The following is a 23,212-nucleotide window of genomic DNA, read 5'->3' as shown; positions in this document are numbered from 1 at the left end:
CGCTGCACTCTTCCTTTACCCCTAGCTGCATTCTTTTTTAACCCTCCCAATCGCTGCACTCTTCCTTGACCCCTAGCTGCATTCTTTTTTAACCCTCCCAATCGCTGCACTCTTCCTTTACCCCTCGCTGCATTCTTTTTTAACCCTCCCAATCATTGCACTCTTCCTTTACGCCTAGCTGCATTATTTTTTTAACCCTCCCAATCACCGCACTCTTCCTTTACCCCTCCCAAATGCTGCACTCTTCCTTTACCCCTAGCTGCATTCTTTTTTAACCCTCCCAATCGCTGCACTCTTCCTTTACCCCTCTCTATCGCTGCACTCTTCCTTTACCCCTCTCTATCGCTGCACTCTTCCTTTACCCCTCCCAATCGCTGCACTCTTCCTTTACCCCTCTCTATTGCTGCACTCTTCCTTTACCCCTCCCAATCACCGCACTCTTCCTTTACCCCTCCCAAATGCTGCACTCTTCCTTTACCCCTAGCTGCATTCTTTTTTAACCCTCCCAATCGCTGCACTCTTCCTTTACCCCTCTCTATCGCTGCACTCTTCCTTTACCCCTCTCTATCGCTGCACTCTTCCTTTACCCCTCCCAATCGCTGCACTCTTCCTTTACCCCTCTCTATTGCTGCACTCTTCCTTTACCCCTCCCAATCGCTGCACTCTCCCTTTACCCCTCCCAATCGCTGCATTCGTCTAGAATCAGTGTAAAAGGGGCCTCTCACAGCACTTTACCCACATTTATTGGCTACAAAAAAAACAAATGTTCATAAACAATGCAAGAATACCAGATCTGCCACAGAACAAACAAAAAGTACACCTGTAAAGGTGGAAATATGTGTGTATGCCGAGAGAAAGCATTGTGTGCTCAGTATACACAATTTTGCTTATTCATTTCTCAGAGGCAATGCAGAATGTGTTTAAGGGAACTGGAAAAAAAGACCATGTGGTCCACAAAGAACAAATATTGCTTATTTTAACTCGGATGCCGGTAAGATAGTTCAGCTGGTTTAGCGCTCGCTGCTGCAATTTGAGCGTGAACTGCAGGTCGCAGATTCGAATCCCGGCAAGGCCCAATCAGCCTTTCAGCCTTCTGAGGTTGATAGATGAGTACCAATTTCGGTTGGGTGGGATTGTATGTAAATATGTGCTCTGTAAAGCGCTTTGGATTAAGGCGCTATATAAATAAACACATCATTATCACATCACCATCCTCACATCATTATGATGCTGGCAGAAACTTCAGACATGATACACCCGTTGCCATGCAACAGCGAAAAGGAGTGCGCTGGAAAACATGCCATTAAGAGTTCATGTGCCACTAGGAAGAGTAAGTCAGAGGCCAGGAGAATGGGCCTCTTATAGTTTAAGAGACAGGAGCATAATTGCGTCAGAATTGCTGCGCCACAGGGTATAATAATCAGAAGTCCTGTGTCACTGCTTACTATCAACATTGCACTGCCCTAAGAGCAGAGCGGTGACAGCAGTCACTCATAACCAGCACCCCCCCCCAACCCTAGGTAAAAGGCGTGCCAGCTACTTTTACACCCCAAAACCTGCCATATACCGACAAAGAAGAACACTGGCAGAGCAAATACGGACAAATGAATAAAGGAACAAATAAATAATTGAGACATGGGTGTCCTGCTTCCACCCTCGAAGCTTCACTGATATTTTGGGATTAGTGATACCAGCAGAGCAGCAGCACGGGAAGGAGCCACAGTAATATGATCTGAAGGGGGAAAACATATTTTATCAAGAAATAACTGCGTACTGGCAGAAGAAATCTATTCCAGAGTTAAAACGTATTCCCCTTCACCCCCAAAGCGTACCCCAACTGCCAATGCAAATTACCTTCGCCCAGAAAATTCATTTGACCACGAACCTCCCAAAATATAGTGTGAAATCTCACTGGAGTCCTGCAAAGTGCTCAGTGAAACATTACATTATTAGAGTTACCAATACACTGAGGAACTCTGAAAACGGGAAGTCTGTAGGTTGTCTGAAAAGCATGGCTGTTTGGAATGACCCGAATGTCTGTTGCCCTAATGCTATGTCTGAGTAGTGTTAAGAACATGCCCCTACCCATAATCCTTTGCACGGCAACCAAGAGATGTTGCAATATTGCTCTCCCCTGAAAGGGTAATGTTACCAATGCTAAACTAGCAAGGGCTGAGCATGACATGTGCTTATGCAAAATCCTTAGAGGGCAAATTCATAGATTTGAAAGGTCACCCTTGCATAGTGGGGGTAAAATAAATGTATCTATACCAGAATATGTAGACAAATCAATAGCTCTTTTAACAGAAAAAGCAAAAGGCATGTAGCTATGTCTTGTGCCTTGTGAATGCTTGGGGAAGGTGGTAAGCTGGGCAAGGAGCGGTGAACTTTTAAGAGCGGCACTCGGCGGGAAGCGGGGCAAGCAGCATATGCACACAGTTTACAGGGCACACAGTGAACCAAGTCCCTTTCTCCTTTCTTTCCTTCACCCCAGCTGTCTGGGAATGCGTTACCACTTTTGTGGCAGCTAGCTGACACTAGACGGATGCGGTCTGCCTGATGTTAAACTCCTCAACGGAAGTGATCTTTCTCCAGCCTTCCAACGCCAACCCACTCTCCCATCTTCTTCCCCCCTAGCCTCCTCTTTCCATCCCCAGGGCTCGCAAACCTGGTGTACTCTTAGAGAGCAACCTTAGTCTCCATCAATGCATTACTTTCTTTGCCACCGCTCCTAGGATCAACCTCCTCAATATAGGAAAGATTTGCCCACTTCACACATCACAGCCAAGACCCTGACCTCTACCCTCAGTGCTCAGTAAGCTAGACTACTCTTCTGCCTCCCCTTCTGCGCTTTCTCCCCTCTGAGCATAGACTTCAATATCACCACAAGCACCCTCAATAAGCTACTCAGAATCTCCCCCACCTGCACCCACGGTCACAACGCAGCAATGTGCCACCTAAAGGCACCATGCTGTATTGCCCTCCATGCACAATTGCTCCCACTTCAAATTCCACCAATTCTACCAATCTCTCAATGTTCGGTGTCCCTCAATACTTTGCTGACTGCATATCACTTTACTCTCCCTCTCTTTACTCTCCCTCTCATTCTCTGAGGTCTTCTTCTTGCTTCAACCTTTATGTGTCTCCCACTCCCTATTTGATCCCCTCCACTGGAATACCCCCACCCCTCTAGCCATCAGAACCAGTGGAGCTCTTAAAAAACCACTCAAACACCACCTGCCAGCTAGTGAGGGATCATCTCCTACCCCCGCTCCACCGCTTCCCAACAGGCACTCATTAACCGCCTGACATTACGCCACTCAGGAATGCAAACAGATAATGGAACTAGTCCCAGCATGGAGTGGTCTTGGGAGGATACCTCCGGGGCAATGTGCTCACCTTGGAAGCAAAACGACACAGAACAACACAGGTTCGATCCCCGGGTCCGCGCTTAGAAACCTCTGGGTATTAAGTGCGTTATAAATAACCCATCATATAGTGACTTTAGCAAAATAGAAGAGGGATGGCTGGAAAGTTGTAAATGAATAATAACCTCTGGCGTGAGTCTGGACACCTGTGCAGACCATCGATTTTCCACCTGCCCTGCCATCACAGAAGTGGAAAGACTGTATACAACTCTGTCTTGGTCACACCCTAAAGAATACACTGCAGCTCAAACTGCTAGTTCACATCCCTTCCGCACAAGGCACCAAGCAACCCCAGACATGCTTCAGCTTCATTGGGCATTGTGGGCGGGGTGTTGCTTGTGTCCTTATTTACAGCAAGCTCAGGGCCCACCTCTGGGCGTACCTGTCCCATTATGGGTGACCTAAGCAGAACAGAAGCTTGATGGCTCCAAAGTTTTGAATGACTCATGACCTATGGCATTGCTCCGGGCAACCCTCCACACCGTTCAAAAGCTTTCACCTATCACAATGTTGGTTCTAGTTTGTCTCTGGATGTACGCGCGATTATGCCCAGTCTTGGGGTTCCTTGCTCCCTGCGCCGTAGGGAACCACCTTTCACCCCTCCGATGAGGCCCAACAAGGCTGGCATATGTCTGGGGTTACTTGTGTTTCTGTGCAGAGGGGACGTGGCTTAGCATTTTGGGCTGGACTGCTCCCATTGGAGGCAGTACTGATTTGCATATGGCTGGTCACCTTTTGCAATGGCGCAAATAGGCTCTAGAAGTGATGTGGAGGTTTGCCCACTGCCAGTGTTTAAGATGAATTCCAAACCTTCCACCAATCACCTTTCTAGTTATATTAGGCCCTGCCTTACCCACCATCACCAAGCATACCCACAACCCACTAACCCCTGCATATGGTACATCCTCACCCCGGCACAGCCTCCATCATCTGATACTTTATCCTATGTAAGTTATTTATGTTCAAAATGGCGTCTTGACTGTCTAAATAAATGAAGAAGCTAAAGCTAGGCCTTCCTACAAAATATTTAGTCCCAACAACACAAAGCTTTACTTTACATTTTACGTCAGTTATGTGGCAAGTATGGTCATCACAAGCTAAATTCATCCTCAGGTGTTAACATAGTAAGACAAGAACCCAGTTACTGCCAGTGTCTCGCCTGTGATGTCCTGACGATCTTTGGAGGCCGGCAGGCAGAGAGCAGTGAACAGCTACACACAGAATCCTTGGCCCAGCAGGGGGAGCAGGAGCTCCCCTCTCCGCTGCCTACACCCTTTTCCATAGGGAGGTCGGAAGAGTTATATATGGTCTCTGGCATTGGGTGTGGGGGCAAGGGTGCAGTGCAGCCAGGGATGTGTGGCCGGCACATCCTGCATCAACCCTTTCTCCTTCATAGGCCCCTGAACAGTAAATAGGTGACTCTTGAGGGGATAAGAGAGGGAAAGCGCATTGGGAGTGCAAAAAAGCAAATATGCCTCTTTAAGAACCAGGTTTCGTTCCCAGAAACTTCCACTGGATCCATGGATTGGAAACACAACATTCAATTTTTCAAGGGAACAGCCATGGGTAGCAGTTGGGTGCCCCTCAAGTCCAAATTGATGTCTATGTTTGGTTGCAGATAATATGAAGGAGATCAGCACTCTAGCCTTTGTGGGGAGAGACAAAGTCACTTGGTGGCAGCTGAACATGGAATTAGACGATGAGGAGAAAAAGCCCTGCTGCTCATAGGCGGCGCTATCGCGAGCCTTGGGGTGAAAGATGAGGGGGCAAAGACACTTGTGCACTGTGAATGAGCCGTGGAAGCAGTTGAGGGGCCTCTTACCCAGGGGCAGACATTTTATAAGGCGGGGAGCATTGCAGGCTGTTGTTTTCTGGTGGGGCAAAGGCTGTTATGAGCAAGGACCTGTTCAGTGCCACTCATGCGTAGATTCTCTTTTTGTCTACAGGAGGATGTCTCTGTTCTGGATCGCTGTCGGCATCGCTGGACTTCTGTACCAAGCAGGTCAGTGTCTACAAGCCTTCCCCTCGAATAACAAACTAGAGTCTGTATTGTGAAAGATTGTCATCTGTGAAGTTGTGCAAATCTGAGATGTGTGCTCTGCACAATGATGGTGGTGGTAGTATGTGTCAGAAAGTGGGCTCTGCTAAAAAGCCCCCACTTTCAAAAGGGCTCATGCTGAAAAGTATAGAACACACATGTGGCCCTGGGTCTGGATGTACCAACAAACACCTTTCTAAAGAGGGCATCAAAACTATGGGCACGAATATTGAATTCTTTATTTAACCAAACATAACACTACCAACTTTGTCCATTGCTTGTATAGTTCCTATCTACAAGAAAGGTGACAGATTAAACCCTTGTAAATACAGGTCGAGAACACTCATGGTCGTGGGCAGCCTCATTTATGCGTCTCCAATGTTAAAAGAACTCCAATCATGAGTATTGCAGTCAGGAGAACTGCTTACATTTCAGACCGGTTTTCCCAGTAAGGTTGGGACATCATTGAATAGATGTATAATCTCTTGTTTACAAAGGCAGGATTGGTAAAAGATGCCCCCGTATAGATGTGTTAGCGGCCTTTAATTATGTGACGAGATCCCGGCATTGCTGTCAATTAGAACGGTGGGAATTGGCAGCTGCTCTGTTGTCTATTTTAATTTATCTACATTCCTACTCTAGTATGTCTGTTAGATTGAACATGAAGGCCTCATATCGACCAGGATCGAGACAACCAGGGGATACAGACAGGGTTGCTTTTTTAGCAATCTGCTCTTTAACCTGTACGTCTCAGGCCTTGGAGAACATCGGGACCAGATGAACTCCTTCCCCCCTAGGCTGGGTCAACTGAGGCTGAGTTTTCCAGCCTACATGGATGACCTAGTTCATTCTGGACCATACTCCTGACTCCTATAGGGCCACAAAGGGCAGTCAACTCCTTTATGATATATGATATGACATTTTATTTATATCACGCTCGTACACAAGTGTTTCAGAGCGCAACCAAGCAAAGGGAGGGGATCAAGGGAGAACAAAAAAAATAAAAACAATGATCTTACAAGGCCCAGTGACATTAAGAACGCGCAAGTGCATGGAGAAGGGAAAAGGGGGAAAGTGCGTGGAAGGGGGAGAAGTGGAGAGTGCAGAACAGAGGAGAAAAAAGAATAATAAGTGAAATAAATAAATACAGCCTTATACAATAAAAAACTTTGAGCCTTTTGCAGTAGAAAACCGGATGAGTATAAAAAATTACTAAATCAAAAATCGTGCCACTGCAGGAATACTCCTAGTCGATATAGGAGGCAAGTGAATGTTGAAATATCAGAAGATATTAATCAGCCGATTTACTCGGTACCGGATCTGGGAAAAACCTAGGAACGGGATAATATTTGATAAACTTTGAGACAAGTTAAGCACGTTCTCCACACAAATGAAGTGAATTAATGTGACATACGGTTGCTTTTCCTTGGGACGCGCAATCGAGTGTTCCAAAAAGAAGTTTATCCTGAGAATCACATATGGGCTTAAGATTGCGCTGTTAGACGAATGGACATAACTGGAGGGATTTTCATGGAGGACATTTCTGCTCCTTCCTAACTGTGTAGCAGTCCTTGTTTTTCTCTACGAATTGAGTCTTCTATCCATGAGAGCTTGGGTTGGATAGAAATTGATTATCCTCTCCCAAAATTTATTAGACCCTCCAACTCTACATATGGATCTTCTCCTAATGTGTGTCAGCAGGGCGCTAAAACTGGTCACTGAATTTCTGGACAAATCTGATAACCGACAGAACTTTTTGAATATATAACGGCAGTCGAATTTATTACGAGTTGTACCCGGGCGAAGTTAAAAGGATGGCTTAGGAGCTCCCTAATGAAATATAAAATGTTTGGCCAAATGGCAAGAGGAGAAACTTGGAGATATTGCTAATCTGATGGATAAGGTTTCCTAATGCAACTTGGAGGGACTTTTAATGAGATTCCAGCTTAATTTATTGCATAGACGTGAAAGGACTGGGATATGTGACAGGGCAACCTCTGTGGAAAACACCATCAGACTTGTTTGGATCCGACGGAATCCATGAAACATTTGCTTGTTCATTGCGAGGCCTTATAAGAGCAAAGATGATTGCACATTGCTGGATTTGTGCACCAGGTTGCCCCCTTACTATCAGAAACTCTTTGTCTCGGAGGGTATAGCATTCTTTCATTGACGGGTGTAATTTCAATGTTTTTTTTTCGAGTACAATTTACCGAAAAAACGAATCTATATATATAGGAGGGGGGAGGAAAAGTATATATAAGGGGTGGTTGGGAATAGGTATAAAGCAACAGAGGATGGAGGATTTGGGGGGGAACCCCCCAAAAATAAAAAATAATCAATTTTGATGAGTTTTTTGGGTAAAAAATACTCGAAAAAAACCCATCGAAATTACACCTGTCGATGTAATGACAGAACCGTCTCGGATGAGTTCAGAGATCCAACTTTCTCTTCCATTGGAATTATTAACATATATACAATGTTTGCATAAAATAGGACATTAATCTATGTATTACAATCTTGATGTATGTCGTGACGATAATGTATTTGTGTTCATTTTGATAATATGAGTGTTTGAAGGATTTTCTTTTACAGAATCGTGTTGATTTTAATATGTATGTTTTGTGCAAGGATTGCTGCACACCAGTGTACAAGTAAATAAATGGTGCACACATGCATACACTGCTGGTCCCTGACACACCAGCCACTGCAATGGTACGTGGCAACATGGCAGCGACAGACTATGTGCCGTTCTAAAACAGCCTGCTGAAAGCAAAATTAACTCCCACAGGAAGCAGCTGCCTTTAAAAGTGCTTGCAGCCATGCTAATAATACCTCTAACTGCACCTCCTCATTGCCTGGTGGCAATTATTTTGCAAATTATGAATATAAGCTATATGCATTAGATATAATGTCATTTGAGGAAATACTGTTAAAATTCCCAGAATCCAACCTGATATCAATTCAATGATCCACTTGTTTTCGAATGTGACCTGCAGCTGCTGAGCCATTTGTGTGTTGCCTCTGGCCCTGGGAGGTCCACCCAAAAGCGATGGTGACTTGACCAGGAAGCCCTGTATTCACTGCTAGACATACCTCCTCTAGGGGTGGGGTATGAGCTGGGAGCTTCAAAGGGGCGCTTGCAACGTAACAGGGAAGTCACACCAAGTAAATCATGACTGGAGTCCTTTTGATCCGAGGTAGACAGGGAGTAGGGGAAGGATAGTGTAGCTGGGAGAGGTCCTCTGCACTGGAGAAGGGGCCAGCCATCTTCGATATGCTCAGGCCTCATTTCCTTCCTGGGATCCCCTTACCTCCCCACAGACAAGGCATTCTGGGAGCTGACCTCACAAGGAATAATCTTTGTTACCGCAGCAAGGATTGGCTCCTTGCAGTAGGCTTGGAATTGACCAATCCACTGTGGCAAATGGACTATATAGAGGGGTGACACATCACCTCCCCCTCTCTTAACCGACTCATCTTTGGGATCCCTTTTGAGGAAGCATCTTTAAGAACCATCTTAAAGAATCATCTTGGAACCCTCTTGGTGCAACTTGAAGAGGTTTTCACTGGACCTTTGGTAAGTCAAAGGCTGTCCAAAGCTCCCATACATTAGGTGAAGTCAAGGACCTCCAAGGTGGGTCTATGGCCTCTGTTTAACGACGTTTGTTAAACATTTTAAGAGATCTGCTATAGGAAAATCATGACTGCTTCTGGACCGAGGTACCCAGGACTCTGCCGGTTGAAGTGGCAAGCCCTGCACGTGTCTCCAGCAATTTCCCTTCTGGCTGGGTAGGGCAGACAGACCCACCTTTCCACAGGGACCCAGAAGAGGTCCTATTAGCTCCCCACGGAAAAATAAGCTGTGTTTGTCTTTTCTGCAACTTCATACTGCAAAGACCCAACAGAGCTGATTTTGACACTTTCTCAACTGTAGGTCACTTTGATCACCTTCAAGCTATGCTGACCTGAACATTGCCTGCCTCTCCCAAACTTTTTGGGGCCACAAGTCGTCGTTACTTGTAGTACCACACTTCTTTGTTGGATACAGCCGAACCAGACTGCTGCTGAAGTTGAATCTTTGCTTTCCTTGCATTGACACCAGGTCGAGCCTTAAAGCAACGCGGACTCGACATTGCTGCCTGTCCTAAGCTTCTTTGAGCCATGAGCCATTGCCCCTTGTCAACCACATTGCATTGTTGAATCCCGTCAATTCAGCTTGCTAACCCAAAACCGGACTTGTTGCACCCGAAATCTCCCATAAACCTGGATCAATGCTGTCGAGATCCTGAAAGAAGATAAAAAGTTATATAAATTAGTGCCCCCCCCCTGCCTTTTTTATGGGTCCTCGTGACATTAAGTTCCCATATCCGTGAACATTTTTAGGTTCTATGCTCATTTATCGACAGTCACTTGTTTGATGTTTTTTTTTCTTTTTGGGGGTTTGCCCCAACAACCCTCACCTCTATATATTTAACACCATTCCCGACTCGCAACCCCTTATATACCCTTCCCCACACCTCCCTATTTTTTTATGTGTTTTTTCAAGAGAAAAAAATTTGGCAAAAATCCCATCGAAAAATGACTGTCGATAAAGGAACGTTGCACCCTTTTTTAAGGTTTCTACAAGAGTATTTACCTGCAGACCCCTGTTCTTCTATGTGCAAAGTGCCTTTTTCTCCCAAAGTCTACATTCTCTGTGTATAAAATTAAAGCTTTTAAATAGTCTTGCTGTCTTTTTAGTTTAGTTAAATCTTATTTTTATAGAACCTCAATTGGATATTTTGAGGAGACGTTAGACCTCAGGGAGTAAGGCTGTCCCTGTAGGCTGGATGACACACTCTGGCTTGGCGTTCAACACAATAAACAGTGCCACAACGTGGGTTGAGGCCCACCTGGCCTTCCAAGTTAAAGTCTCTTTTCCTGACTTCCAAATCATTTTTCAACAAACATTTCACTTAGGTCTCCCTCTGTCGGGCTCAGACCCATCACAACATAGAGCATGTTGGTACTCCTCTGTCAGGCTCAGACCTCTCACAACAAGGTTCACATAGGTCCCCCTCAGTCGGGCTCAGACCACTCACAACCAAGTTCAACAAAAACTTGCAAGGGGGCTCCCTTGCCCAAGCTTTTTACACTTCGGGTCTCCCTCTGTCAGGCTCGGACCACTTTCAGATGTCGAAGACTTTTGAATGTGCGTGGCTTTCTTTACAGACCACCACAGGACCACTTCGACTCAAAGTTCACGATTTAACTTTAACTCTCCCCTGCTCTAGGAGTTAATATTGCATACTTCAGTTTTGCTGTTCATTATCTTTATTACTTCAAACAATGTACCTTTCCCAGAGACTTTCAAGTGGGCTACTTCCTTTCACCAGACCACTCCGTTACTCAGTATCGCTGATTTCACAGCTGTCCTAACTTCAAAGTTCATTCACCGGTCTGCCTTTCTTTGCGTCTCATCCACACGCGTGCAGCCTTCACTTGCAATATAATTTTGCCACTTCAAACTTTAACACACACTGGTCTCTCAGGTCGCTTGTCAACTCACTGGCTGTATGCGTTTCTTTCTTGGTTTTACGATTTCCAATTCACAAGTCAAGGTTAGTACCACAGGCTTGGCCTTGCCTACCCAACTCTGCCATTCACCCGGGAGGGTCGCTGGCACCCTTGAAACACAATGCAGCCTTATACTTTGGGATTTGGCCTTCTCCACATGTCTTTCACTGTCTTTTGGAGGCAACAACCTCCTGCAGGGAACTCCTGGGGTTTTCGACCCGCTGCTCTCGTCACTTGGTCCGTCGCTCTGCTCCAGTAGGTTCGCCTTTGCCCCGGAAGTTCTGCTCGTACTCGTGTTCCACCTTGCTCAGAGTGTGTCTCTATGTTCCGCCTTTTATTCGTGTGAGGAGAGCTAATTGGTATCAGGTGTATGCACTTAGAGTCAAGTGCCTGACTTTGCCTGACCCAATTAACGGGATATGTCCAGGATGATGTATAAGAGTTAGTCTTGTTACTCTCAGTCGCCCTCTTCCTCAGCACAGTGTTTGTGTAGAAAGCGGGGAGATGGGACCTCGGTAAGGGATAGGTGAACAAAAAAGGGGGAAATACCACGTCTCACCATCGGCTGCCTCACCCCCACTCCCCGAAGACCCCTCACCAGGTGATGCTCCCGCACTGGTCCACCCCCAGGGCCTGGACCCAAAGGCGATGGCCGTGCCCTGGCCACCTGAGGGAGAGATCCCAGGGGACTAGCAGGTAAAACACCCTTTGGTTTCTCACATAGATCAACAAGGTGACAAACTGCGTTTTTATAGAATATAAGTCTTTTGATAAGCATGGATTCGGGTTTCTCGCACGTTGATTTTTCATAGTTTGAGTAGGGATAAGGTCTCAACCACCTGGCAGATAATTTTATTTTAGTTATGGATTAGCAAATTGGTGTCAGAGATGTTGCTTATATTGCCGAGGGTTGAAGAGGCGTGATGAGATTTTGATAATTGCTTTTGTTCCCGAATTGCTGCTGTGTGAAAGACTCCACTGGTTTCTCTATGCATCCGCCTAAAGACTGGTATGGCTTTGCTTGCTGTCTGCATCACTCCACTGGCTTCTCTATGCACCTGCCTATAGTTTGGCACTGCCTTGCTTGCTTGCTATGTGTATCATTCCACTGGTTTCTCTATGCATCTGTCTATAGTTTGGCATTGAATTACTTGGTTGCTTGCTGTGTGTATCACTCAATTGGATTCCCTTTGCATCTATCTATAGTTTGACATTGCCTTGCTTGCTGTGTATCACTCCACTGGTTACTCTATGCATCCGTCTATAGTTTGGCACTGCTTGGCTTCCTATATTTATTACTCCACTGGTTATTATGTGCATCTGCCTACAGTTTGGCATTGCCTTGCTTGCTTGCTGTACACCACTCCACTGGTTTCTCCAAGCATCCATCTATAACGAGGCAGTTCCTTGCTTGCTGTGTTTATCACTCCACTGGTTTCTCTAGTCATCCGCCTATAGTTTGGCATTGCATTGCTTGCTGGGTGTATCACTCCATTGGTTTCCCTATACATCTGCCTGCAGTTTGACATTGCTAGATTGTTGTGTGTCACTCCAATGGTTTCTCTATGCATCCGTCTATAGTTTGGCATTGCCTTGCTTGCTGTATTTATCACTACACTGGTTTGCCTATGCATCCACCTACAGTTTGACGTTGCCTTGCTTGCTTGCTGTGTATCACACCACTGGTTTCTCTATGCGTCTGCCTATAGTTCGCCATTGCCTTGTTTGCTGTCTTTATCACTCCACTGGTGTCTCTATGCATCTGCCTATAGTTTGGCATTGCATTGTTTGCTTGCTGTGTACCACTCCACTGGCTTCCCTGTGCATCTGCCAATAGTTTGGCATTGCCTAGCTTGCTGTTTTTATCAATCCATTGCTTTCTCTATGCATCCGCTATAGTTTAGCATTGCCTGGCTTGCTGTATATATCACTCCACTGTTTTCTCTATGCCACCCTCTATTACTTTGGAATTGCATTACTTGCTTGCTGTCTGTATCACTCCACTAGCTTCCCTATGCATTCACCTGTAATTTGGCATTGCATTGCTTGGTTGCTTACTGTGTGTATGATATTTTATTTATATCGCGCTCATACACAAGTGTTTCACTCACTTGGTGTCCCTATGCATCTTCCAATAGTTTGGCATTGCCTAGCTTGCTGTTTTTATCAATCCATTGCTTTCTCTATGCATCCGCTATAGTTTAGCATTGCCTGGCTTGCTGTATTTATCACTCCACTGTTTTCTCTATGCCACCCTCTATTACTTTGGAATTGCATTACTTGCTTGCTCTCTGTATCACTCCGCTAGCTTCTCTATGCATTCACCTGTAATTTGGCATTGCATTGCTTGGTTGCTTACTGTGTGTATGATATTTTATTTATATCGCGCTCATACACAAGTGTTTCACTCACTTGGTGTCCCTATGCATCTTCCTATAGTTTGGCATTGCATAGCTTGCTGTGTTTATCACTCTACTGGATTCTCTAGTTATCCACCTATAGTTTGGAATTGCCTGACATGTACTGTATCACTCAAATGATTTCTCTATGCATTCACATATAGTTTGGCATTGTGTTGCTTGCTTGCTGTGTCTCACTCCACTGGTGTCTCTATGCATCTGCCTGTATTTTGTCATTGCTTGCTTGCTGTATTATCACTCCACTGGCTTCTCTATGCATCCACCTATAGTTTGGCATTGCGGTTCTAGCTTGTTTGCTGTGTGAAGTACCCCACGGTCTTCTCTATGCATTTACCTATAGTTTGAAGTTGCCTTGCTTGCTGTCTTTATCACTCCACTGTTTTCTCTTTGCATCCTCTGTACTTTGGCATTGCCTGGCTTGCTGTGTTTATTACTCCACTGGTTCCTCTGCATCTGCCTATAGTTTGCTATTGTCTTTCTTGCTGTCTTTATCACTTCACTGGTTTCTCTAGTCAGGCCTACTTTTACAATAATTCACTTTGCGGGTTTACTCGCCTGCCCAATAGCTTTCCACAAACAACAGTGCTTCTGAAGTTCTAGATCTATTGACAACCAAAAGTTCACAACAGCTTCAGATGTCTGCAGCTTTGTGACTTTCAACAACTTTTCAGAAAAAGACAAGATTCACATTAGTGCTCTTCAACACTTCCATGTAAGCACGGTACTCTTCTTCTTCTAAACATTCACCTTCCAGAAGGCCAGCCTCTTTGCCACTCTTGTCTTTCTGCAACAGCAGTAACCAAATACCCTTAAGGATATGATTCTAATTTTCCTCCATGTGGCTTCGGCAATGTGAGTTTTTGTACCAGCTTTAGTTTTAGAGAACAATTGCAATCAACAAGCTTCACCTTTGAAAACACTGCATTCACCCCTTCTCTTCCTGTTGGCCACATTAGCTTAATTGTATGTCTTGTGGTTAGTATCTTCTGGCTTTAGGCAATGCTTGTACCACTCTTGGCTTTGGGCAATGCTTGTACCACTCTTGTCTTTGGGCGATGTTTGTTCACTGGAACTCACAATCTTTAAAGTTTGGACACTTGGGTTCAATGCTACAATGTTTACTGCTGCTTTACGTAGGATTCTTCGGTTACCCTTTACTTTAGAAACACTTTTAGGCATTCGCGATTAGTAATTAAGCTGTTTTCTTCAGTTTGGTATTCAATTAATGCTATTCAAGCAGTTTTACGTGAGTGGTTCTTCTTTGCTACTGTTGCCTGCCTTTGTTACACTAAAAAGAATTAGAATGCTCAGTAACACTCACAGACTTCTGTCTTGGATCCCTTCACATGCTGCAGGACTTTCACTGCTTTGGCTTCTTTTGAACGGACACACTTCCTCGCTGAAGTTGCCTTTTTCCCAGCTAATAAAGTCCAGAGCCCAGGTTCCTCCTGAGACCCTCGGGTGCTGTGAGGAATCCACCATGTTCTACCACACAAACCTGGCCTGAGATCCTTTTCATATGGCCAGGGAAAGGCAGATGCCTCCTGATCCCGACCCTGGGGGTGGTGTGCTGCGGGAGGACCACATGGGGGGGGGGACCAGGTCCGGCAGACAGGGTTATCCCCTTATATGACCTTCGCCGTAATCCCACATTATTAATGGCATATTGCCAAGTGAAAGGAATACACAATGATGGTTATTCTGTTCGGGACTTCAAGTCCCATAATCCCTAGAGTACTGGGACAAAGGAGAGGGTTACAGAGCACTACAGGCCTGAAGGCGAGGTCATTAGGGTCAACGGCCCACAGCTGAGGGAGGCTGAAAAGCTTAAAAAGCTCCCTCAGGTGCAGGCTTCTAGTTGCAGTCATGGTTGGAGGAGGAGTAGTAGTTGTAGCAGCAGAAGTACTTGCTGGGGCAGTAGGAGGTGGCAGAAGAAAGCACATTGCTAACAGAATCTACAGAAGTGGGAGGAAGGAAAGGACACCACCAGGATTTACCATCCAATTATTCGGATTTCTAGTCCTGAATTGGTCTTTTTCCCCCAAAGTCTGGATTGCAGAGGTTGTGCATCAGGAAGCGTGACGTTTCGACAGGTTTCCCCCATGTGAAACTGACTGCAGAGCTTTCAGAGAGAGAAGCGTGCAGCAGATCGTGCCGTGCTCGAGGCTGGCGTGCTCCAGGGGGTCATGGTTAGCTGAGCTCTGTGCCTGTGTGGTGGGACCGTAGGCAGCTTGTGAAGGAAAGTGTGCCCAGTCGAAGAAACGTTTGTGGTAGAAGCGCTGAAACCTGTGATGGAGGCTGAGGAGCCGGAGAATGTTTCCGCATGTTCCCAGACCCTCAGGCAGTGCAGGCGGGCAACTGTAAGCAGTTGCATTTCACTCCTGAGGGAGTGAAATTGATTCAAGCTGACCAGAGCGTCTCAGACAATGGAGTGCAGCAAAAGTAGCACTTGTGTATAAGCGAATACAGTGTGGAAGGAAGTTTTGAGCTTTGTACATTATGAAAGCAGCTTTAACAACGTTAGCGATTGTCGCTTGTGCTAAAAAGTGACTTTAACATAAAGACCAAGCCTCGGTAAAGCCCTAACAACATTGAATCTTGTGAAATCAAATGTTAAAACTCCCCAATGTGTACCAAAGAGAACAAACAAGTATTGCCTTAAGCCAAGAGGTGAACAAGCATTACCCTCAGCCAAAAGAGACTAAAGTATAGGTTCCCTGGGAAATAACTGTTGCTACCAGAGGAAATGGGCTGATATAACGTCTTGAAAGCTAAATTACTATGGTGTGAAAGAAACAGCCATCGTCATGAACTCCCATTGTTAAAATAGGTAGAGGTTGAATTGAACGCACTTGTGTGGCGGCTTGACAAAAAGGCTAGAGTGGCTGAAAGGTGACCCTAGACGTAGTTGGGGTTAAGAATAAACAGAGACATTGCTGGTCTAGCAGAGCAAAAAGGGGCACTGGTAAAAATCTTGTCTTTATTACAATGCTGTGAAAACATTTTTAAAGCTGTTTGAAGTGGGAGAAGTAGTCATCTTTGAAAGTGTCAGTGGGACTGAAACTTCAAAAGTCAAGAAGTGAAAACCGCATGAAGCAAATTTGAAGAAGTCGGTCTGGCAGGAGGGTGGACCAGACAGAAGTGGAGGTAGCAGACCGGGAGTGGACAACCCCAGTAAAAGTTGAAGTTGTTGGGTTTTCATGGTGCCCAGAGAAAAGCACTGTGAGGTGAACCCTGTGTTTCATGGCGCTAGGAGAAAGCACTTTGAAGAGAGATTTGAAGTTGGAGTTGTTATGTTTCATGGTGCCAGGAGACAAGCACTGTGAGGTGAACCCTGTGTTTCATGGCGCTAGGAGAAAGCACTTTGAAGAGAGATTTGAAGTTGGAGTTGTTATGTTTCATGGTGCCAGGAGACAAGCACTGTGAGGTGAACCCTGTGTTTCATGGCGCTAGGAGAAAGCACTTTGAAGAGAGATTTGAAGTTGGAGTTGTTATGTTTCATGGTGCCAGGAGACAAGCACTGTGAAAGTTTTTGTTTGCATCAAGAAAGTAATTGTGTTACGTGGTGCTGCAAGAAAACGAGACAAAGGGCCCCATCACGACTTTGGCGGTAACCCTTAAATCCGGTGGTCGCGCTATTACTGCCAGATTTAAGGGTCCGCCAAATCAGGGCTTTGGCGGATTTCGCCCCATCTCTGAGCTGGGGGGAAATCCGCCGAAAATTTGCGCTATTACCGCCGCCGGGAAATCCGCCGGAAGTAAGAGCGCGAAAATTCCCCATTGAGCCCAATGGGGAATGGGGCATTCCCGAATGGGCTCAATGGGGAATGGGGATTAACATTACCGCCGAACTTGTAATCCGGCGCTATTAGCGCCGGGGAGTTTGGCGGTAGGGCTAATACCGCTGGCAGTAATACCGCCAGTGGTAACGCCCAAGTCGTGATGAGGCCCAAAATGTTCAAAGAACTGTTTCAACTGTCCTGGAAGAGAAGGATCTTTTCTTGGTTGAACTGTGAAGTGGTGGAGAAAATGTACTTTATCAAGAACTGTGTCAGGACTTTGGTTCAACCCTGCATTTCCTTGTTATTTTATGTTAAATCAGACTTTGACTTAAAAACCTGGGGAAGGGGAATTCACTCAGGTTACGAACCCAGATTTTGTAGGTGTTGAAGAATATGAGTGTTTATTTTTTACAAATTGCCATATACTTTCTTATTGTTGTTTGTGAATAGGTGTGAGGGCCAGATATGCTATATTAGAGTGTCTTTCCTTATTTTATTTACGCAGGGAAATCCCCGTTAGAGTAGGGCAAGTGAGGTGTTGGAATTACATTTTGGTTTAATAAAAATGGCAATGTTTGAATAACCCTAAAAAATGAGTAAGCCTCACATTTCTGACCCCTCACAGTGCACACCAGGCCACAGCCACGGTCTCCTGCATGCTTCCTGCTGCGCAGTCTATTCAATCTAGTTCACATGGGGGCAAGTCTTCTTCCTTCACGCTTCCCGCTGCGCAACCTCTGCACTCCAGGTTTAGGGGGAAGGACCCTATCAGGATCAGCAGCTAGAATCTGCCCTGCAGTGGGCCCGGCACCCTCTTTCCTCCATACTGTTTGGAGTGCCACCAATGAGGCTGCTGCTGCTCTCTCCTTCTGCTGCTGATCCATCTAATGGCCTGCACCTGAGGGGGCCTTTTAAGCTTCTCTGCCTCCCTCTTATGTGGGTCATTTGCCTTAACAAGCTGACCACTCCTGCAACATTGCTCTTGAACCTTCTTCCTCATCCCAGTACTTAGGGAATTATGGGACTTGAAGTTCCCAACAACAAAATCCGGTTTTTAGTCAGCTTTCTACTTTTGAACTCAAGTTCATGTCTTTTAAGTGTATTTGAAGAAACATCACAAGAATGTAATTGGAAAGGGGATGGCAGTTCATTTAAGCCATTGTTTACAGATTTCCTTTCGTTTTATGGCTTGAGCTTGCGTGAGTACAAGGGCGCAGTTGTGTCGAGAGACTTGTTAGATATAATGAGCTCATTCGCAGCAAGTGCATCGTCGTGATCTTTTTCTTGCTGCTCAATGATCTCAGTAAGTGGCGATGGGCTATTGGGCGCGTGTGCCTGTGCCTCACCCGCCACGCCGCTATCTAATACCTTTCAGTTGGAATGCTAATGTCGCCATGTGGGAGAGACCTGTGTGAGAGAAAAGGATGAAATATATCATCCAATTTATCAGCATTTAGGTTCACAGCTTCAAGCAAAGTTTGGGGTGAAAAATCGCCCCCCAAAGCAGTTTTTTCGTCGGCAGCTGACACTACGTGAGCATAGGTTCCTAACATAGGTGCACCTGACGCAACATGGTTATAGGTTTGAGTGGATTTGCTTACTGTAAGTGGTGGAACAAATGCTTTGAATTGTTCAATAAGTCTATCGAGAGTGAATAGCTTCTCAGCCTGGAAGCTTGAGTGGGCCAGCATGAATCCTTCAAGTCTATTTATTTTTCTAGTGAAGTCCAAAAGGGAGCATCTAACGCTATCCAAATCATGGTGAGTCTTCTCATGACCTTTATCAAGCGCGTTGAGAATCCAATTCATCACCGGAAAGGATGAACTCTCCGAGTCGTTGCTCTCAGAAGAACGAGGGTTACCGTAATGTGGTGCATAGGCATTTTGGCCGTAGTCATTGGAAAGAGGACCATTGACCATAGCTTTAGGTCGCCCATATATTTGTTTGTGTGCTTTAATTACATTCTTGGGTGTAGGTACCTTACTGGGGGCGGTAGGTTGAGGGCCGCTCAGTCATGGTAGCATAAGACTTACCATGGCGTATGTTGTATTCACCAGCATTTACCCCATGAAGATTGTGCAGGCATATTTCTTCCACTTCAGAAGGAAACAGAGGCAGGGTATGAAGGTCCTAAATCGCCTGCCCCATTCCGCCTGAAGAGTAGGTGCTAAAATCGATACATCTGACACAAAATTGCTCTTCCCTGCACAGATCAGCAGTCATATTTGCAGAGGGATCTGTGTGATCTGCCCGCGGCTGCATTTCCCGCGACAGAAATGTTTGCATGGGAAATGGACGAACACAAAATGTTTTTACATTTCCCATGCGAAGATGCAGGGGTTTCTGCCGCAACCCCTGCTCACAATGCTGTGTAGGACACCCCCGCAGCCCCTGTTTTCCCCCCCCTGTTCTGTTGGGAGAGCTCGGGTGTGTCCCCCGCAATCCCCGCTCACTGTAGGGACAGCTCACCAGCCCCCCACATACCGACCCCACCAAAACACCTAAACACATACCACGAAAAGTTCAAACTTTTGGTAGTTAGAACTTTTCGTGGTGTGTGTTTTAGGTCTTTTGGTGGAGTCAGTAATTTTTATTCGGACATTTCGTCCTATTCCTTTGCAGAGTGGTTTGCAGCCATAGAAACATTGGGTGCTGCATTCACACTATGCATCGAGGGCTGAGCATGGCTCTGTGCCCGCATGCTGTTGCTCTGTGCATGATTTATGTCGTTGGGTTTGACTGCAAGAGATTGTTGACTATATGGGGTGGTGTCAGAATCCATGACGCGTTAACTCAACGTTAAGTGCTGAGTGAATTCAATTCCTGTGTATTCAGCGGATTCAGGAAATTGGACGGGAGCGGTAATGTTCAAACGTGTTTGCACCTGTCCCTCAGACAAACACCTCCCACTGCGTCAGCTACCCACCATTTCTGTAAAAATGTAACAGTTCTACAAAACAAAGCAATACACAAATATAATTATGCTGATCGAGATGTAACCAGATTCAGCCGTCGGACTGATCAAATTGCAGCCGGAGCATCCAGTCAGGAAGCCGGAGCGTACCCTTAATGCTTCCTTAAGGGGACTGTGGTCGTCAAAATAAGTGAAAGGCTAACCTTTTAAATTTCAACTAGTATAGCAGTTTTGAAAGCGTTTATCTCAATATCCTGGGTTTATTTATTTATTTGGATTTGTAGAGTGCACTGCAGCCCAAAGGCCTCGAGGCGCTATAAGAGGAGCATAAGTAGGCTTGATTCAGGGTTACAAGAATGCGGCCCAACAGAAGTATACAGAATACAGAATGTATGCTAGTACGGAGCGACTAACCACCTTGAGGAGGGTGATATTCTAGTTCAAACCAGCTGGTCAAGATCCTAATAAAAATAGAATGCAGGAACGCGTACCAGCTGCATAAGAGCAATTCCCCAGCAAACAATTCCCTTTCCAGCCGAATAGGCAAGAAATGGCCTACAGTTAGTAAAGTATGAACAGTCATAAACAAGCATACTTGTAGCAAACTGAAGGAAAAGGTTAACGATTAATCAATTTCAAAGTTTGATGCAGGCGGATGTGCTACTGCAGAAGTTTCAGTACAAGCAATTAGTTACGTACAGATAACAGTTTGAGTCCTGTATTGAATGCGTGATATGGCAAATTGAAAAACATAAACAATAGGTCATGAAAATGCAATTATCAGAGATCAAAGCTCGCGCACAATGCTACACCAAGTAATGTTTCCTGATTGTTCAGGAGACGTGCGCCAAAAACAAGGTCTGCGTTTAAGGGCAGAAGGCAGACACACAGAAGATACATAGGTCTAGGGCGTGGCGTTGGTTACACCAATGACCGTGTGTTGAAGCAAAGCAGCAAGAGTTCAGCTCACCAAGAACGCTTACTCTGAGTTTGAGGTACATCTCTGCATGTACTAGTGTAGTAAAGAGCGGTGTAAATATATCAATATGTGCACAGCCCGCAGCTCGCGCACCCGAACAGTCGAACAGCCAAACAGCCAAACAGCCAAACAGCGGACCACTAGCGGTGCACTTCGGGTGCGCCAGATTTCCTTTCACTGCACCTCTGGGAGTTAGGATGATTTCTAACTTTGCCAGTTTCAGACGGGCTTTCCTTTCTTACGATGTTTAGGGATTTTAGACAGGGGTTTAGCGAGGGTGCCGCAGGATTCATCACAAACTCCACTGATTTCTCTATGCATCTGCCTATGTTTTGGCGTCGCCTGGCTTGCTTTGTTACCACCCCACTGGTTTCTCTATGTATCTGCCTGTAGATTGGTATGGCTTTGCTTGCTGTGTGTATCACTCCACTTCTTCTCTATGCACCTGTCTATAGTTTGGCATTGCCTTGTGCGCTCACTATGTGTATCACTCCACTTGTTTCTCTATGCATCCATCTACAGTTTGGCATTGCATTACTTGCTTGCTTGCTGTGTGTTTCACTCACTTGATTTCCATATCCATCCGCCTATAGTTTGGCATTGCATTGCTTGCTTGTTGTGTATCACTCCACTGGTTTCTCTATGCACCTGCCTATAGTTTGATATTGCCTTGCTTGCTTGCAGTATATCACTCCACTGGTTTCCCCAAGCAGCCGCCTATAACTTGGCATTTCCTTGCTAGCTGTGTTTATCACTCCACTGGTTTCTCTATGTATCCACCTATAGTTTTACATTGCCTTGCTTGCGTTATATCACTCCACTAGTTTCTCTATGCACCTGCCTACAGTTTGACATTGCCTTGCTTGCTTGCTTGCTGTGTGTTTCACTCACTTGGTTTCCATATCCATCCGCCTATAGTTTGGCATTGCATTGCTTGCTTGTTGTGTATCACTCCACTGGTTTCTCTATGTACCTGCCTATAGTTTGATATTGCCTTGCTTGCTTGCAGTATATCACTCCACTGGTTTCCCCAAGCAGCCGCCTATAACTTGGCATTTCCTTGCCAGCTGTGTTTATCACTCCACTGGTTTCTCTATGTATCCACCTATAGTTTTACATTGCCTTGCTTGCGTTATATCACTCGACTAGTTTCTTTCTGCATCTACCTATCGTTTGGCATTGCCTTGCTTGCTTGCTGTGTATCACTCCACTGTTTTCCCTATGCATCTGCCTATAGATTGGTATTGCCTTTCTTGCTTGCTGTGTATCACTCCACTGGTTTCTCTACGCATATGCCGATAGTTTGGCATTGCCTGGCTTGCTATATTTATCACTCCACTCACTGGTTTCTCTATGCATCTCCCTATCGTTTGGCATTGTAGGCTGGCTTGCTGTGTGTATCACTCCGTTGGTTTCTCTATGCACCCTCTATAGTTTGACATTGCCTGGCGTGCCTGCTGTGTGCATCACTCCACTGGTTTTTCTATGCACCTGCCTATAGTTTGGCATTGCCTTGCTTGCTTGCTGTAGATCACTCCACTGGCTTCTCTAATCATCCATCTATAGTTTGGTATTGCATTTCTAGCTTGCATGCTGTGTATATCTCCCTACTGGATTCTCTATGCAGCCACCTATAGTTTGCCATGGCATTGTTTGCTGTCTTTATCACGCCACTGGTTTCACTATGCATCTCCCTATAGTTTGGCATTGCCTTGCTTGCTGTGTGTATCAACCCACTGGTGTCTCTATGCATACACCATTAATTTGGCATTGCCTAGCTTGCTCCGTTCATCACTCCACTGTTTCCACCATGCATTCCTCTATAGTTTGGCATTGCATTACTTGCTTGCTTGCCATGTGTATCACTCCACTGATTTCTCTATGCAGCCACCTATAGTTTGGCATTGCATTGCTTGCTTGCTTGCCATGTGTATCACTCCACTGATTTCTCTATGCATCCACCTATAGTTTGGCATTGCATTGCTTGCTTGCTTGCCATGTGTATCACTCCACTGATTTCTCTATGCAGCCACCTATAGTTTGGCATTGCATTGCTTGCTTGCTTGCCATGTGTATCACTCCACTGATTTCT

General features: G+C 45.5%; 1 protein-coding gene across 1 annotated transcript in view; it reads left to right on the top strand.

Moving 5' to 3' along the window:
• The window catches only part of LOC138525687 (butyrophilin subfamily 2 member A2-like), a 130,191-nt gene that overhangs the window by 63,271 nt on the left and 43,708 nt on the right, over positions 1 to 23,212 (top strand). Inside the window, exon 2 of the mRNA XM_069635770.1 lies at positions 5,375 to 5,430. Coding sequence (XP_069491871.1) covers positions 5,379 to 5,430 — 52 coding nt within the window. The 5' untranslated portion in view covers positions 5,375 to 5,378. The remainder of the gene's footprint in view (positions 1 to 5,374; positions 5,431 to 23,212) is intronic.

The sequence above is a fragment of the Ambystoma mexicanum genome, chromosome 7p (genome assembly GCF_040938575.1).
Source record: "Ambystoma mexicanum isolate Mex_15411 chromosome 7p, UKY_AmexF1_1, whole genome shotgun sequence".
Taxonomy (NCBI): domain Eukaryota; kingdom Metazoa; phylum Chordata; class Amphibia; order Caudata; family Ambystomatidae; genus Ambystoma; species Ambystoma mexicanum.
This window is presented reverse-complemented; position numbering and strand designations above follow the sequence as displayed.